Below are 15114 nucleotides of genomic sequence, written 5' to 3' on the forward strand. Positions count from 1 at the left end.
ATTCATGCATCTGATTTCTCCACACTGCAATTCCTAGTGGAATGTATGTATTATTTTAAAATGGGTCTCCCAGGCCTGGAGTCTGCTGAGTATTTAGGGGAATGTGTTGACTTCCCTCTCTTGGATAGCAGCATTTTGCTATCTCCTGACCTGCGAGAACCACCGCAGCGGGGGGGAAGAGCAACACCGGAGAGAAGGTGGGCAGAGATGACATCAGGCCTCCCACACCAAACGGGACTACTGTTGCCACTGCAGGGGTGGCATCCGGAGTTTCGGGTAGTGGCAGTTGTTCCATCTCTCAAAGCCTGGCAACGGTTGAGGGATCCAGCCTGCCTGCCAGTGACTCGAACCAGAGACATGAAGCAAGTGTCTTGTTTGCCCCAGTAAGGCCTGCTGTTTTTTCTTTAGATGAAATATGGAAAGTGATTGATTGTAGATTTGGGACAATCAATTTACAATGCACATGATATCAGATGAGAATAGAGTTAACTAAATGGAGTAAAGATTGGATTCACAGGATTCTAAAAAAAATTTTTGGGTACAAAATTCCCTTCAAAGGTTTGAGGAAGGATGTAAAGCTATGGAGACTTTGGGGCCCTTTTACTAAAGGTTGCCACATGGCAACCCAGAACTACCGCTAGCAGTAGTTCTGCCTCCAGTGTGTGCCATTTCCGGCACTGCTGGAATTTAAAAAATATATATACCGCAGAGAGTTACCTAGCGGTAAATGGGTAGCACTGCACATTGCCCAGTTACCGTCGGGGTAGCATGGGAGCCCAGTGCTCTCCCCCCCCCCCCGAATAGCCACTTGGTAAATGCAAGCTTACCGCATAACCATGTATTTTTTTCGGGCTTTTTGCCTGCTGCGGTAAAAAGGGTCCTGGCATGTGCACGTCATCTTACTATGTGGCAAAAATGGCCACTGACTCTACCACAGGGCCCTTGTTACCACAGCTTGGTAAAAAGGCCCTGTTGACAGCCACGTTAGTTAAAGGACATGCTAATCTTGAAGTAAAATGTGAAAATTTGGAAAATGTTGTACTGAGATGAAATTTGCATTTAATAAATTTTCCTAAAATTCCAGGTATTCTCCCACAAGAAATGTTTAAGAAACTCATGTTGGAGTATGTTACGATACCTTCACAATCGCTTCTTTCTGTTTCGCGAGTGTTTTATTTGTCTTCTAGCAAGAAGAAGCCTACAAGGGAGGGAGTGGATGTATTGTCTCCCGTATCACAGGATAGTCTTGATTTAACAACTTTTTTTGAGTCTTCAAAAGAAGGGGTAGCTCGCCATACCTTCTACTCTCCATGTGACAGTAGCACTGGACTATGATAGAGACTGGTAACTGAAGTTATCCGTCAGACAGAGGGAAACTTTACTGTATTTTACAGTTTCTTTTCATGCATAGTATATAATTTTGTCGCTCTCTAGTTGTTTTCATTTAGATAGTTTGCCTATTAATTGTTTGATCTCTTGATATCCTCAAATGTTGTGGACCGTTATCAGTTATTACTTTATTTTTCTTAAGATTTTGCATTTTTGATTATTTCTTGTAGTTTCTGATTTTTCTTGATCAAGTGTATTTGCTTGAGTAAATTTGTTTTAATTGCAGTAAAAAAAAAAAAAAAAAAAGGATCTCCCATAGTTGTGTCAGTGTAGGCCCTCCCGAGAGACCATCCAAGAAATCCTGTGTAGAATATTTCTACCCTTATCCCGTGCACATTTATCGTGACCCGAAAAGGGGCCCCTTACAGCCATAATTGCTTTATAAAATCTCCTGATTATTTCTTGTTGCTCTCCAGTTGAATTCCATAAATGATCCAGTGGGATCCAGTAGCGCTCTAGAAATGTTAAGTAGTAGTAGTAGTAGTAGGAAAGCCCTTATCACTGGCCCTTCTCGAGTATACCATCCGGTCCAGGCAACTTGCTACTCTATGGTTTATCAAATTGATCCATTACATCTTCCAGGTTTACAGAGATTTGTTTCACTTTCTCTGATTCATCAGCACTGAATACTATTTCTGGCACTGGTATCTCTCCGGAGTAAGAACAGGAGTGGGAACAGAAAGAATCAGGCTCTTCAAAAAGCAGACCGGAGACGTCCAATATTTGAAATGTAATTTATTGAAAGAGTCTTCTTTCAATAAATTACATTTCAAATATTGGACGTCTCCCTTTACACATGGAATTTCTATCCATAAGGATTCCAAGTTGTGTTTTGTGTCCTTCAGAATTTTTAGTTTATTCAATTCAAGATTTCCTTAACGTATAATGCTACTCCTCCACAAATTTGATCTACCGTATCACTACAATATAATTTATATCCTGGTTTTTCTTTCCACCAGGTATCAGAAATGCCTATTATAGCTATCTTTTCATTTAGTGCAATATATTCTCTCTCTCCCATCTTATCTCTTTGGCTTCTGGCATTTGCATATAGACATTTCAAACAATGTTTGTTGTTCCTATTTACAGCTTGCTCAGCAGTTGACAGTGATAATTTGCAATCTTGAAAATCTGTCAGCTCCTTATTTAAAGACACCTGGTCTACAATGGTCTCTATTGCAACTTTGCTATTGGGATGCCCTGTCTTCCCTGTTTTGGTGATATCTTTTAAAGATTTTTTGTTCTGAGCCATGCGCTTTTGAGCGACTGTCGGCCTTCCTCCAGTTTCTAGTTTAAAAGCTGCTCTGTCTCCTTTTTAAATGTTGATGCCAGTCACACTGGTTAAGGTGGAGCCTATCTTTCTGGAATAGGTTTCTCCTTCCCCAGAATGTTGCCCAGTTCCTAACAAATCTAAAACCCTTCTCTCTGCACCATTGCCTCATCCGCGCATTGGAGCTCTGCTTATCTCGTGGGTCCTGCACGTGTAACTGGGAACACTTCTGAAAATACTACCCTGAAGGTTCTGGATTTGAGCTTTCTATCTAAGAGCCTAAATTTGGCTTCCAGAAGCTCCCTCCCACATTTTCCTATGTCATTGGTACCTACCAAGTCAGCAGGCTCTTCACCAGCACTGTCTAAAATCTTATCTAGGTGCCACCTTCACACTAGGCAGCCAAGTGAGCAGGTGATCCTCATGTCCACCAGCCATCCAGCTATCTACATGCCTAATGATTGAATCTCCAACTGCAACGGCTGTCCTAACTCTTACCTCCTGGGCAGAAGCCCCTGGAGACACATCTTTGGTGTGAGAGGATATTGCATCACCTGGAGGGCAGCTCCTGGCTATAGGATCACTTCCTGCCTTCTTCACAATGAGGGTCTCCTTTCAGGAGACCGTTCTCCTCCATGGCAACACAGAGGTTGCCAGACTGGAGGTGCGACTTCTCTACTATGTCCCTGTAAGGCCTCCTCTATAAACCTCTCTGTCTGCCTCAGTTCCTAGCCTCCAGAGATCGGAACCATTCCCTGAGTGCTAGGAGCTCTTTGCATCAAGTACACACATATGTCTTCTCACCAACTGAGAGTTAATCAAACATGTGACAGTGCAAAAGACTGGGTAGCCCCATCTTGCTGCTGGACTGCTGCCTGCATCTTATTATTTGTGATTTCTTAATTAAGTTTCTAATGGAGTGGGAATATATAAACTAAAGCCCCTTAAGATTGTAGTTATATGCTAGGCCGGTGATTCCCAAACCTGGTCCTGGAGGCACCCCAGCCAGTCAGGTTTTTAGGATATCCACATTGAATGTTCATGAGAGATACTGGCATGCACTGCCTCCACTGCATGCAAATCTTTCTCATGAATATTCATTGTGGATATCCTGACAATCTGACTGGCTAGGATGCCTCCAAGACCAGTTTTGGTAACCGCTGTGCTAGGCTATGCTACCAGTGGAGGCTTGCTCAGCATTTAAATTATTTCTGCTTGAGGCCCTATCATTCTCTATTCACATAAACCCCCCCTATAACTTTCCTTTTGGTATACCTTCCCCTTCCAGTCATGGTTCCAGTCACTGCATGATTTTTTTATTTCAGTTTATTCTCTAGTTTCCACATGCTTTAATTCTGGGAGACTTCAGTTTTCACTTGAATGATCCCACTGCTGTCTCCCTAACACATGTCTCTGCTCCTACGCACCAGGCTGGTCATATTCTTGATCTTTTTCCATCCCCCCTCACTTCTCTCGTCTCGGTGCTTTCAACTGCTCCTGTAGTCTGTTCCATGATCGGACCACTTCTTGCTTTAGTGTTTGCTTACCTGTGATACTTGTTTCTTTTGTTCCTCAAACTCGCACTATATGCTTACTCCAGCCTCCTTTGTTGCGGCACTACCTCTTCAACTGCTCTCGTTCAGTACCCATGAAATGCAAGCTGTCTTGTGGAACACAGCTATTTCTGCCACCTATGATGCACTGGCTCCACTGTGCATGTGGAACTTGTCCCCCTCATTACCACCTCGCTCAGTTGACCAGTGGTACACAGCTGCTTTATCCCTGTATCACTGTCAACTTCGCCAGCTGGAACACCACTGGCAAAAAACACACCTACCTGATGATCTCCGGCGCTACAAAGAGATGGTATATCTCTACAAATCTGCGGTTACCCAGGTGAAAAAATTCCACTATTCTGCCATGATTCTTCGTGCACCTACTTCTAGTAAACTATATAGTATAGTGTACTCACTGCAGCACCATTTCTGTCAGCTAGTGAGGATACCCAACCATCAGCTGATGCATTAGCTCTGCATTTCTGCTCCAAAGTTGCTTGGTTCCAAGTTTCCTCACCCCTTGTACTCTTCCCCCTCCACCAGTCACCCACTGCACTGCCACACTCCATCCTCTCTGATCTTCCACCCGCCCACAGCTTACTGAAACCTTAGCCAGCATATGTTCCAGTTCCGCCCCCTCCCTTGATCCCATTCCCCTGCGTTTGTCAGACGGTTTGACACAACCCTTCTCCCCTTTCTCTTGCATCATCCCTGACTTTAGGGGTCGTCCCCTCACCCTGGAAGCATGCCTACATTATCCCTAAATTGAAGGATAAGACTCTAGGTCCCACTCCAATTACGAACTACCGTTCTATTTCACAACTGACTTTCGTTTCAAAACTGACCAAACAAATAGTACATCAACATCTCAAGAAACATGTGGATATCTGTTCTGTCTTACACCCACACAAAACTGAGTTTAGGAGACTACAGAGATAGCTCTCCTGGGCCTGGTCACCTGTGTAGTTCAACACCTTGATAAGAATGAGCATGTTCTTTTGGTTTTCCTGGACCTCTTCATTGATCATGCTCTTCTTCTCGACCATCTTTGGGTCATAGGCTTTCGAGATACTGCTTTACGCTGATTTCAGATCTAATAAGGTCTATCACCACAACTCATGTTCCCATTCATTTGTTTCTCACTGTGGGGTACCACAGGGGATCAGTGTTGGCCCCACTTCTTTTCAACATTTCTCTTGCCCCCATCTTGACTTTTATAGAAACCCTAGGCCTCCGTGTCTATGCAGACGATATTCAGGTGCTTGCCCTTATTGATCCTGCTAACACTTCCACCATTCAATCACTGAATACCAAGCTCGACCAGATTGCCTTCTGGTTACACTCTCATAAGCTCATGCTTAATTATAAGAAGAGTACTGGTCTCCTGTTTTCCTGCTCCAACCCACCTCCCCTCACCCATCCCTTTACAATCCACTCTCCATGGTTCCAACGGTCAGAGTCTTAGATGTGGTCTTTGATGGCAGGTTGACTTTTCGTCCCTTTATCTCTAAGACTGTTTTGTCTTCATTTCTTTAAGCTACGGATGATTTATTCCATTCAACGACTATTTACCCCTACTACTACTACAAATCATTTCTATAGCGCTACCAGTCGTACGCAGCGCTTCACAATTGAACATGAAGAAAAGACAGTCCCTGCTCAAAAGAGCTTACAATCTAAATCAGGACAGACAGGACAAATAAGGGATAAGGGTAGGACAGACAGATAGGACACATAGAGAAAAGGGACTATGGAAGAGAGGAAGACAAGATAAGGTTACGAGCAGTTGACAAGTTAGGAATTAAAAGCAGCATCAAACAGGTAGGCCTTTAGCCCGGATTTGAAGGCGGCCAGGGATGGAGCTTGACGTAATGGCTCAGGAAGTCTATTCCAGGCATAAGGTGCGGCGAGATAAAAGGAGTCTGGAGTTAGCGATGGAGGAGAAGGGTGCAATTAGGAGAGATTTGCCTAGTGAACGGAGAGTTCCTGGGAAGGAGTGTAGGGAGAGATGAAGGTGGAGAGGTAGTGAGGGGCAGCAGAGTGAATGCACTTATAGGTTAATAAGAGGAGCTTGAACTGTATACGGAAACGGATAGGGAGCCAGTGAAGTGACTTCAGAAGAGGGCTAATATGGGCATAGCGACTTTGGTGAAATATTAATCGTGCAGCAGAATTTTGAGGGCTGAGTGGAAGACCTGTGAGAAGCAAGTTGCAGTAGTCCAAGCGAGAGGTGATGAGAGTGTGGATGAGGGTTCTGGTAGCGTGCTCAGAAAGGAGAGGGCAAATTTTGGCGATATTATAGAGGAAGAAACGACAGGTTTTAGCAATCTGTTGAATATGTGCAGAGAAGGAGACCCTTAAGGGTCTTTGACAATTCACTAGTCCTTTCAAGGCTGGACTACTATAACACCCTGCTCCGAGGCCTTCCCCATAAGGGTATCCACCGCTTACAGGTAATTCAGAACTCCGCTATTCACCTTCTCACTGGGGCTGGGCATTATAATTATATTACCCCTCTCCTTTGTGAGGATCATTGGTTTCCAGTTTTATACCTGATCTCTTACAAGTTGCTTCTCTTAGTCCATAAAATTTACCATTCAGGCCAACCTTTATTTATTTGTTGCATTTGTATCCCACATTTTCCCGCATATTTGTAGGCTCAATGTGGCTTACATAGTACCAGAAGGAGTTTGGTGGCTCCGGTGAGAACATTACAAAGTGATATTGTGGGAGGATAGAGTTATGGTAAAGTCACATCTAGGGAAGTGTGCAGCGGAAATGAGTTATGTCCATTACGTACTTTAATTTTGTTGTGTTGCAGAGATCAGGCATTTAGGTTGGATCGGCAGGATATGCCTTTTTGAATAGGTTAGTTTTTGGTGATTTCCGGAAGTTTAGATGGTTATGTGTCATTTTCAAGGCTTTTGGTAATGCGTTCCAGAGTTGTGTGCTTACGTAGGAAAAGCTAGATGCGTAAGTTGATTTGTATTTTGAGGCCTTTGTAGCTTGGGTAGTGCAAATTTAGATATGTTCGTGTTGATTTTGAAGTGTTTCTAGTTGGTAAGTTGATTAGGTCTGTCATATATCCAGGGGCTTCTCCATAGATTCTTTTGTGAACTATGGTTGCAGATTTTGAAGTTAATGCGTTCTTTAATTGGGATCCAGTGTAGTTTTTCGCGGAGGGGTTTTGCGCTTTCATATCGTGTTTTTCCAAATATAAGCCTAGCTGCCGTGTTCTGAGCGGTCTGAAGCTTCTTTAAAGTCTGTTCCTTGCATCCCGCGTAAATTCCGTTGCAGTAATCTAAGTGGCTGAGTACCATTGATTGTACCAGGTTGCGAAATGTATCACATGGGAAGAATTGTTTCAGGCGTTTGAGTTTCCACATTGATTGGAACATTTTCTTTGTTGTGGATGTCACTTGGTTCTCTAGCGTTAAGTTACGGTCTATTGTAACTCCAAGGATTTTCAGGCTGTCTGAGATAGGAAGGGTATAGTCTGGGGTATTGATGATTGTGGGGTTGTCCGCGCTGTGTTGGGATGAGAGGATGAGACAGTGTGTTTTTTCTTTGTTGAGTTTTAGCTGAAATGCATTTGCCCATGAGTCCATGATGTTTAAGCTGAGTTTATACCTGCCATGTTACCTTTTACCCTATTGCCCTCCCCAGACTCTCCGCTCCTGTTAAGATAATTTGCTCCAGATCCCTTCCCTTCATTGTTTGCACCTCTCCTCCATACATAAACGTATATTTAGTGTCATGGGTCCACAGCTTTGGACTGCTGTTTCTTTAGCCTTGCGATTAGAGACCTCCCTGCCTATTCAGGCCCAGCTAAAGGCCCACCTTTTTGTTACCACCTTCGGTTCCAGCCACCCTTCGTGGACTGCTGAATCCATTGTTACCACCAGATGATACTATTCTCTCTTGTTTACTTTCTCTCAGCGCCTGTTGGCTTTCTTTTTCTTCTCACCGTATCCCTATTTCTTTCCTATATTGAATGGAGTTCTTTTCTGCTCTGATTGTTTATTATAGATTTAAGATGTAAACCGATGGTCTGTTCTCTGAGTGGTATATGAAGTGATTAATAAACCTGAAACTTGAATTCAGTTTTCCCTTTCAGATACTCTATGGGTTGGCCCCACAATATATACTGGGTAAAACTATGCGAGTAGTCTAAACTAACTGAGGTTTCCTGTGTTTGTTAGCTGTGCTTTATACTGATGCTATAGTAACTGTAATATAGCTCCCTTAAATGCTAGCTTATGGAACTGTAATAGAGACTGTATATGCTAAGACAGACTATTCTTAAACTTCCTTTCTAAGGGAGCAGAGTAACTTAAAGTGGAGGAGTGGCCTAGTGGTTAGAGCACCAGTCTTGCCATCCAGAGGTGGTTGGTTCAAATCCCACTGCTGCTTCTTGTGATCTTGGGCAAATCACTTAACCCTCCATTGCCTCAGATACAAACTTAGATTGTGAGCCCTCCTGGGACAGAGAAATATCCAGAGTACCTGAATGTAACTCACCTTGAGCTACTACTGAAAAAGGTGTGAGCAAAATCCAAATAAGTAAAGTCCCTTAGGTTACCTATTTTATTCTAAGTCTGCCTTTCCCCAAGTTTAAAAACAATTTCCCAGCAAATTCTTACCAATGAAGATCTCTCCCTCTCTGGAAGTCTTCTCACAGCATTCTAAATGAGGTCTCACCAGAGATAAGACAGAGGCATTTTCACCTCCTTTTTCCTGCTGGCCATTCCTCCTTGTGCACCCAATCATCCTTCTAACTTTCACTGTCACCTTTTCTACCTATTTGGCCAGTTTTAGATCATTAAATGAAGGGAGGGACCCCTTTTCAATGGCATCCCCAAATACAGTTGAACCCCATTATAATGCGATGTTTGGGATCCATAAAATGTCACATTGTGTTTTATCGGGGTCAATGGAAAATGAAAACAAATGAAGCAAAAATTGATCTGTTGCAAAAGATTTATTTGCTACAAACCGAGGCATTCACACAGCTGAACTACTTTATATATACATTATTGAAAGAGACAGTACTGTACTAGTACAGGAACTTATCTACTGTGCTCTGTTTTCTTAAAACAAACTGCTTCTTGCGAAATCAAGAATGATTTGTAGCTGTAAAAGTTTGATGCTTTCCACATCCTGAGTTTTTAGTCATCTTAAACTTTCCTCAAGATGTTCTGTAGCCTTTGACACTTTTGGTGGAAGAGCAGAAGGAACACCGTTATCTTGCTCATCGTCAGCATTGTCTGATAGCTTAGCTGTTGCGCATTTGCCACAGTTTCTTCATCAGTCACATGCTTGTAAGTGGGGCAGTCATTATCAATTGAAATCCAGTTCAGGATATCATTATGCACATGTTCAAAAATTGTAATGCCTCCTCAGCTAACTGCATGTCCTCTGGAGAAAAGCCCAAAAAAAATTTCCTCATCATCCTCATCAATTGTCGATGAAAGGAATACGGATCCCAACCCTGTCAGTCAGCATAGCTCAATGCAACTTGCTGAGATAGCATCCCACGCCTTTCCACTGAGGTGGCAAACCTCCTTCAGGTTGAGTGATGTCAGCTACATCCACTGTGGCTGTGTTATCTGCTGCCATCCTCTTAATTCACTGAAATTATGCCCTAGTCCAGGGGTTGGATCTCTGAAGTTGTATTGTTTGGTGGATAAAACATTTTCATTTTACCATCATGGCTCATAAGCTCTTATGCTGGAAGGTGTGCTGGGCAGTTGTCCAGAAGAAGAAGGGCCTTTTTCTCTTATTTAAGTTTATGTAGATGAACTCTAACAGCTGAAACAATGGATTTATAAAACCAGTCTGTAAAGATTGAAGAGTTCATCCAATCATTCTTGCTGTTTGTGTATTCAAAGGGCAAAGATTTCATATTCACATGATGAAAACACCTGGGTGATTTAGACATCCCAGTCATGAGTGGTTTTACTTGATGACTACCCAATTTATTCACACCAAAAAGAATGGTCACTCAGTCCTTTCTTTGTTTAAAGCCTTCCTCCTTGTATACATCATCTTTGGCTGCTAGTGTACGATCTAATAACATTTTGAAACACAGTCCTGTTTCATCACAGTTGTACACTTGATCCTCACTGTACCCTCCTCCTTCCTGCAGTTTAAATTCTCTTGGGTATGAAATTGCTGCATCCCTTGTCAGCCGATTGAATCTCTCCTGAGATAAGGACTTGACTGATATGCCTTTTCTTAAGTCTGTCTAGCAATCCGTTAACGCCTTTGAACAGTGAGCCTGCTTCCTCTTCCAGGATTCGGGGCAAACCTCTCAGCTTTTCTTCTTCTTGCTGACGCACAAAAGTCCCCAGAAAGAACTGGGCGCTATTTCCACCTCAGTAAAAATTACCGAGGTGGAAATAGCGTGCAATTAAGCTGCACAAAGTTTACCATGCAGCTCAGTAGGGAAGGCTGCCAGGGCATACACAGAGCAGTCAATCGCTAAGCGTGGGTGCTCTGTGCATGCTCGTACAGTGTGTGCTACACACGGCTTTCAAACACATGTACAAGCTGCATGTATGGAGTGCATTGTTGATCCAGAGCCAGCCCGTTGCCCTACCCACACACGGCTCTCCCTTACCTGTTCTGCTGCTTGCTGTCTGGCACACCCCAGGAATGCTGGATCCAGAGCAAGAGCAAGCAGCAACACCATGACAGCTCCTGACCTCCGGTAAAAGGTTCCTCGAAAAAGGTAGGGGCTGCTTCTGTGCATCACTCGGAAACCGGCTGTGCATCCCTCAGAAGGCACATTGAATACTGATCAGCTCATTTTAATCGATTAGCATGCTATTCCTGTTGATTCAGTGGAACATTATTAGATTGGAATCTTCCCACTTGTGGAGGATGCCAAGAGATTTGACAAAAGGACCAGATTTTCAACTGTCTAAATGGGAGGAGTATTTAATCAATAATTGGCATTATTTTAGGCTAAAACAGTTATGCAGGGTTGTGTGGGCTGGGTAGCACTAGGAATTTGGTTTTGTCTCTGTTCAGTTTGAGTTTGAAACTTGTTGCCCATTCTTCCAATCCTTTTTTTTTTTTTTTTTTTTGCCCTTTATGTTTGTGATATTGTTTTGGAAAGTTTAACTTTTTGAAGTTTTTTTATTACCAGCGATATGTATTATTAGAAAAACAGCTGAAGCAAAATGGAAAACAGATGGTCCATTCCTTTGTCATTCAAAATACTGAGCATCTAAAGCTGCATGGTGCCCTTATTGGGTGAAGCACATAGCATTTTTTTTTTCTGTGTCCCCATCCGCTGGTTGACAGGCACAAAGCCCCGGTTCTGGACTGGTCTGGTGAGACCAAAGGAAAGAAAATTAACAGGTAAGACTTGAAAACAATGAATCCACCCTGGAACCAGTATGACAAAATTAACTGGTAATTTTAGCGCTCCTTGGTTTGCAGGTTTTTCTCACCTCTGTGTGCACTGATCTGTTCTAATGGTAGTGGACTTTGGCTGTTACATTCACCATGCATTATCAATTCTTCACCATGCAAACACCAACATCAGATGATTTCTGTTGATATTTCTACCTTAATGTTGAACATTGTACAAAGGGACAAGGTTTCACCAGGGATATACTGTTCAGCCAAACACCTGGGAGACTCCCATTCACATAAGCTTTTGTACAGACTGATCTGCTGCATTGTGTTTCATTGGTGCCTTTGCTTTCAGCCACTGGCAGGGGTAGGGGGAATTGAAACTTTCACCAACCTCGCTTAGCCATGTTGAAAATATTTCATCATAACCCTGAATATGGATTCATGTTTGTGCCCCTAGGACATCCACCACGGAAATGGCACACAGCAAGCCTTCTACAGTGATCCCAGCGTTCTCTATATCTCTCTGCATCGCTATGATAATGGCAACTTCTTTCCAGGAAGTGGGTCTCCCGAGGAGGTGAGTCCCAGTCGGAACGTGGGTTGGCAGAGCTGAGAAGGGCTGACAGTACCCTGGGACTGTGGAGCACTGAGCAGAGCAGTTGCTGTCTACCAAAAGGACAAATCTATACTGAGAAGACTGAATGGGCTACTTTGATCTTTATCTGCTGTTTAGTATGTTCCTAGGTTGGGGATTATTTTTGCCTTTTACCCAGCAGTGGCTCACAGAAGAGTCTGCTTGCATATAAATCATGCTCCTCTCCTTATTTTTTTTAGGTTGGGGCTGGAATGGGAGTTGGCTACAACGTTAACATAGCATGGACAGGTGGTGTGGACCCTCCCATAGGAGATGTGGAATATCTGTCTGCATTCAGGTAATGGCAGAGCTCAGCAATGAAGTCAGAGGGATTGGGGCTCCATAGCTCTGCAGTCATGTGTTGCTTTGGGCAGTGACTTGTGGCATAAGTTTGCTATGCTCCCTTATGTCTGTGCCAAGAGCAGAATACAAACGCTTAAATAATGTAAAATTGAAGTCATTTTGCTATAAGAGGTGTGTGCTGTTGAGAAGGCTGAGAGCAGGGGATGGAAAGGAGGATTTGTAGAAGGGAGGGTGACCAAAAAATGGGCCCCTTCTGCTGGGAAAAGGGAGCTAGAGATGAAAGCATCATGGGTCTTATTTATTAAGAACTTTCTCATTTAGAGCTGTATTGGTCCTGGACTCTGATTCTCTGGGTGACCTCAGGCAAGTGTCTCAATTCATGCAGCCCTAATTGGGATAATATTTCTAACATCCTCGTATGTTTCCCTCTCCTTTTTTCACACAGATCAGGCAATGACCAAATATTGTAACTTCTGCAGGTGGCTGCATTTATTTTCCTGACATTTTATAAATCCCAAGTTGGCGTGGCCACTCTTTTTGTATGCTGAAATGGATAAGATTCTCTGCTCCTCTGTGTTCATACTGGCTGTTCTCCCCTGCTTCCCTTCCATTTCTCTCAGGACTGTAGTGATGCCGATAGCAGAAGAGTTCTCTCCAGATGTGGTTCTGGTGTCCGCTGGCTTTGATGCGGTTGAGGGCCACCTGTCCCCACTTGGTGGTTATTCAGTTACAGCCAAATGTGAGTGTGATGAAGCGGAGAGCCTAGCTTCACGCATAGGAGTAAATTTAGCCATTTGGTGGATCTGAACTGGAAAGGCATACAACGTAGAATGTGAACATTGCTTCCTGTATCATTCCCACAAGCAAAATGTACTGAGCACCTTGGTCCCAACCACACTAGGAGAACACTTTATAGACAAACACATTTTTAGAAACTTAACAGGCTCTCTCTAATACCTCTGATTGCTGTGTGAAAGTGGTCATTCTTATTTTGAATTTTCATGAAAGATCCCCCCACCCACACTCTCTCTTCCCAGGTTTTGGGCACCTGACCAAGCAGCTAATGAAACTGGCCTGTGGGCGTGTGGTGCTGGCATTAGAGGGAGGTCATGACCTCACAGCTATTTGCGATGCATCCGAAGCCTGTGTCTCCGCGCTGCTAGGTATCGAGGTAGGCTGCCTTCTATGTGTCAGCTCCCTGTGCTAATCAGATGTCCTGTAACACACACTTTCTTTCTCAGAGGACAAGCACGACAGTGTATCTTACATCTGGGTGATGTCATTTGACAGAGCCCGGTGCAGAACACTTTCCAGAGTAATATCGATTTCTCCAAGGACAAGCAGGGCCATATCATCTCACAACTGGGTGACATCATCTAAAAGGAGCCCAGTCCGGATGCTGCCCAGCATTTCGTCTCTTTGAGGCCATTGGCAGCATCACACCACACATGCGCAGGTGCCTTCCTGCCTGACATGCTAGCACAGGACCAGCACTCTTCGTTTTTCTGCAGAGAAGAGAGGTTGTGGTTTTGATCTCTCCTGAGTTCATTTGGTTTCAATTGTGTCGTGGTGCCTTCTCCATGAGGTTTTTGATCTTTATTTTTTTTTCTTTTTCTTTTATTTTTTGTGCCCCTTAAGTGTCCTTTTTTTTTTTTTTAGTTTTTCAACTCCGTGGGCTCCCTTAAGCCTGAGCTCTGACCAGGTTACATCAACAGTTTTCGTGGGTGAGTGGCTTTTATCACCCTCACCATTGAGCCAGTGGCATCAGCTGTTTTTCCTTCCATGTCCCAGAAGGTTCCCAGTGGCTTTAAGTGTTGTTCCCAGTGTAATCGGGTCATCTCCGAGACTGAGCCCCATAACTGGTGTCTCCAGTGCTTGGGGCCAGACCATGATGCTCATACCTGTGTCCTCTGCTTACATATGCAAAAGAGGAATCAGACATCCAGCAAGCTTCAGCACAAAACCAAGTCTGGTCCATTGACCTCAGCATCAGAAGCGTCTGACCTGATGGCTGAGGCGGCTCTTTCTGACACTGAGAGTGCACCAACATCAAGGACATCAGGCATTTTGTTAGGACCCTGGGACTGAGGTGATGTGAGGATTCAACATCATCCTCATCGGTACCATGAGACTCTGATGCTCAACACTGAGGCAAGCCCAAGAAGAGCAAGCATCAGTCCCCCTTGAAGTGTATTATCGGGAGCACCGGGACATTGCCAATACCCCAGAAGCATTGAGAGGAGCGCGCGCCCCCCCCCCCCCCCCCCCCTCTTGAGAAGTGCCAACACTGCAGCTGCCTCCAGCCGGGCTCAGGCTTCCAATTTGACACCTACAGGTCTGCAGGCTGTCACCACACTGGCACTGGCCCCATTTTTGCTGATGTCTGCTCTCGATAACCGATTCGGGGCCATGATTCAGGAAGAGCTAGCAGGCTTGCTGCAGCAGCAGAGTGCATTGGTAGGGAGAGCACTTGCGCCAGCCACAGCACAGCTCCAGCCCTCTTTGTAGGCCCAGGTCTCCCCTGTGGAACAGCTGCTGACATCACTGCCTTGGCTGGCATTGGTCTGGGCCATCCCATGCAGTATTCCTCTCGA

At 44.1% G+C, this 15114-nt stretch overlaps 1 protein-coding gene across 5 annotated transcripts in view; it reads left to right on the forward strand.

The window, feature by feature from the left end:
- Positions 1-15114, forward strand: part of LOC115482020 (histone deacetylase 5-like) — a 148241-nt gene that overhangs the window by 104194 nt on the left and 28933 nt on the right. For all 5 annotated transcript variants that reach the window (XM_030221557.1, XM_030221561.1, XM_030221558.1 and 2 more), the window contains 4 exons: positions 12041-12160; positions 12418-12515; positions 13141-13259; positions 13558-13691. In XM_030221557.1, coding sequence (XP_030077417.1) covers positions 12041-12160; positions 12418-12515; positions 13141-13259; positions 13558-13691 — 471 coding nt within the window. The remainder of the gene's footprint in view (positions 1-12040; positions 12161-12417; positions 12516-13140; positions 13260-13557; positions 13692-15114) is intronic.

The sequence above is a fragment of the Microcaecilia unicolor genome, chromosome 12 (assembly GCF_901765095.1).
Source record: "Microcaecilia unicolor chromosome 12, aMicUni1.1, whole genome shotgun sequence".
NCBI classification, from domain to species: domain Eukaryota; kingdom Metazoa; phylum Chordata; class Amphibia; order Gymnophiona; family Siphonopidae; genus Microcaecilia; species Microcaecilia unicolor.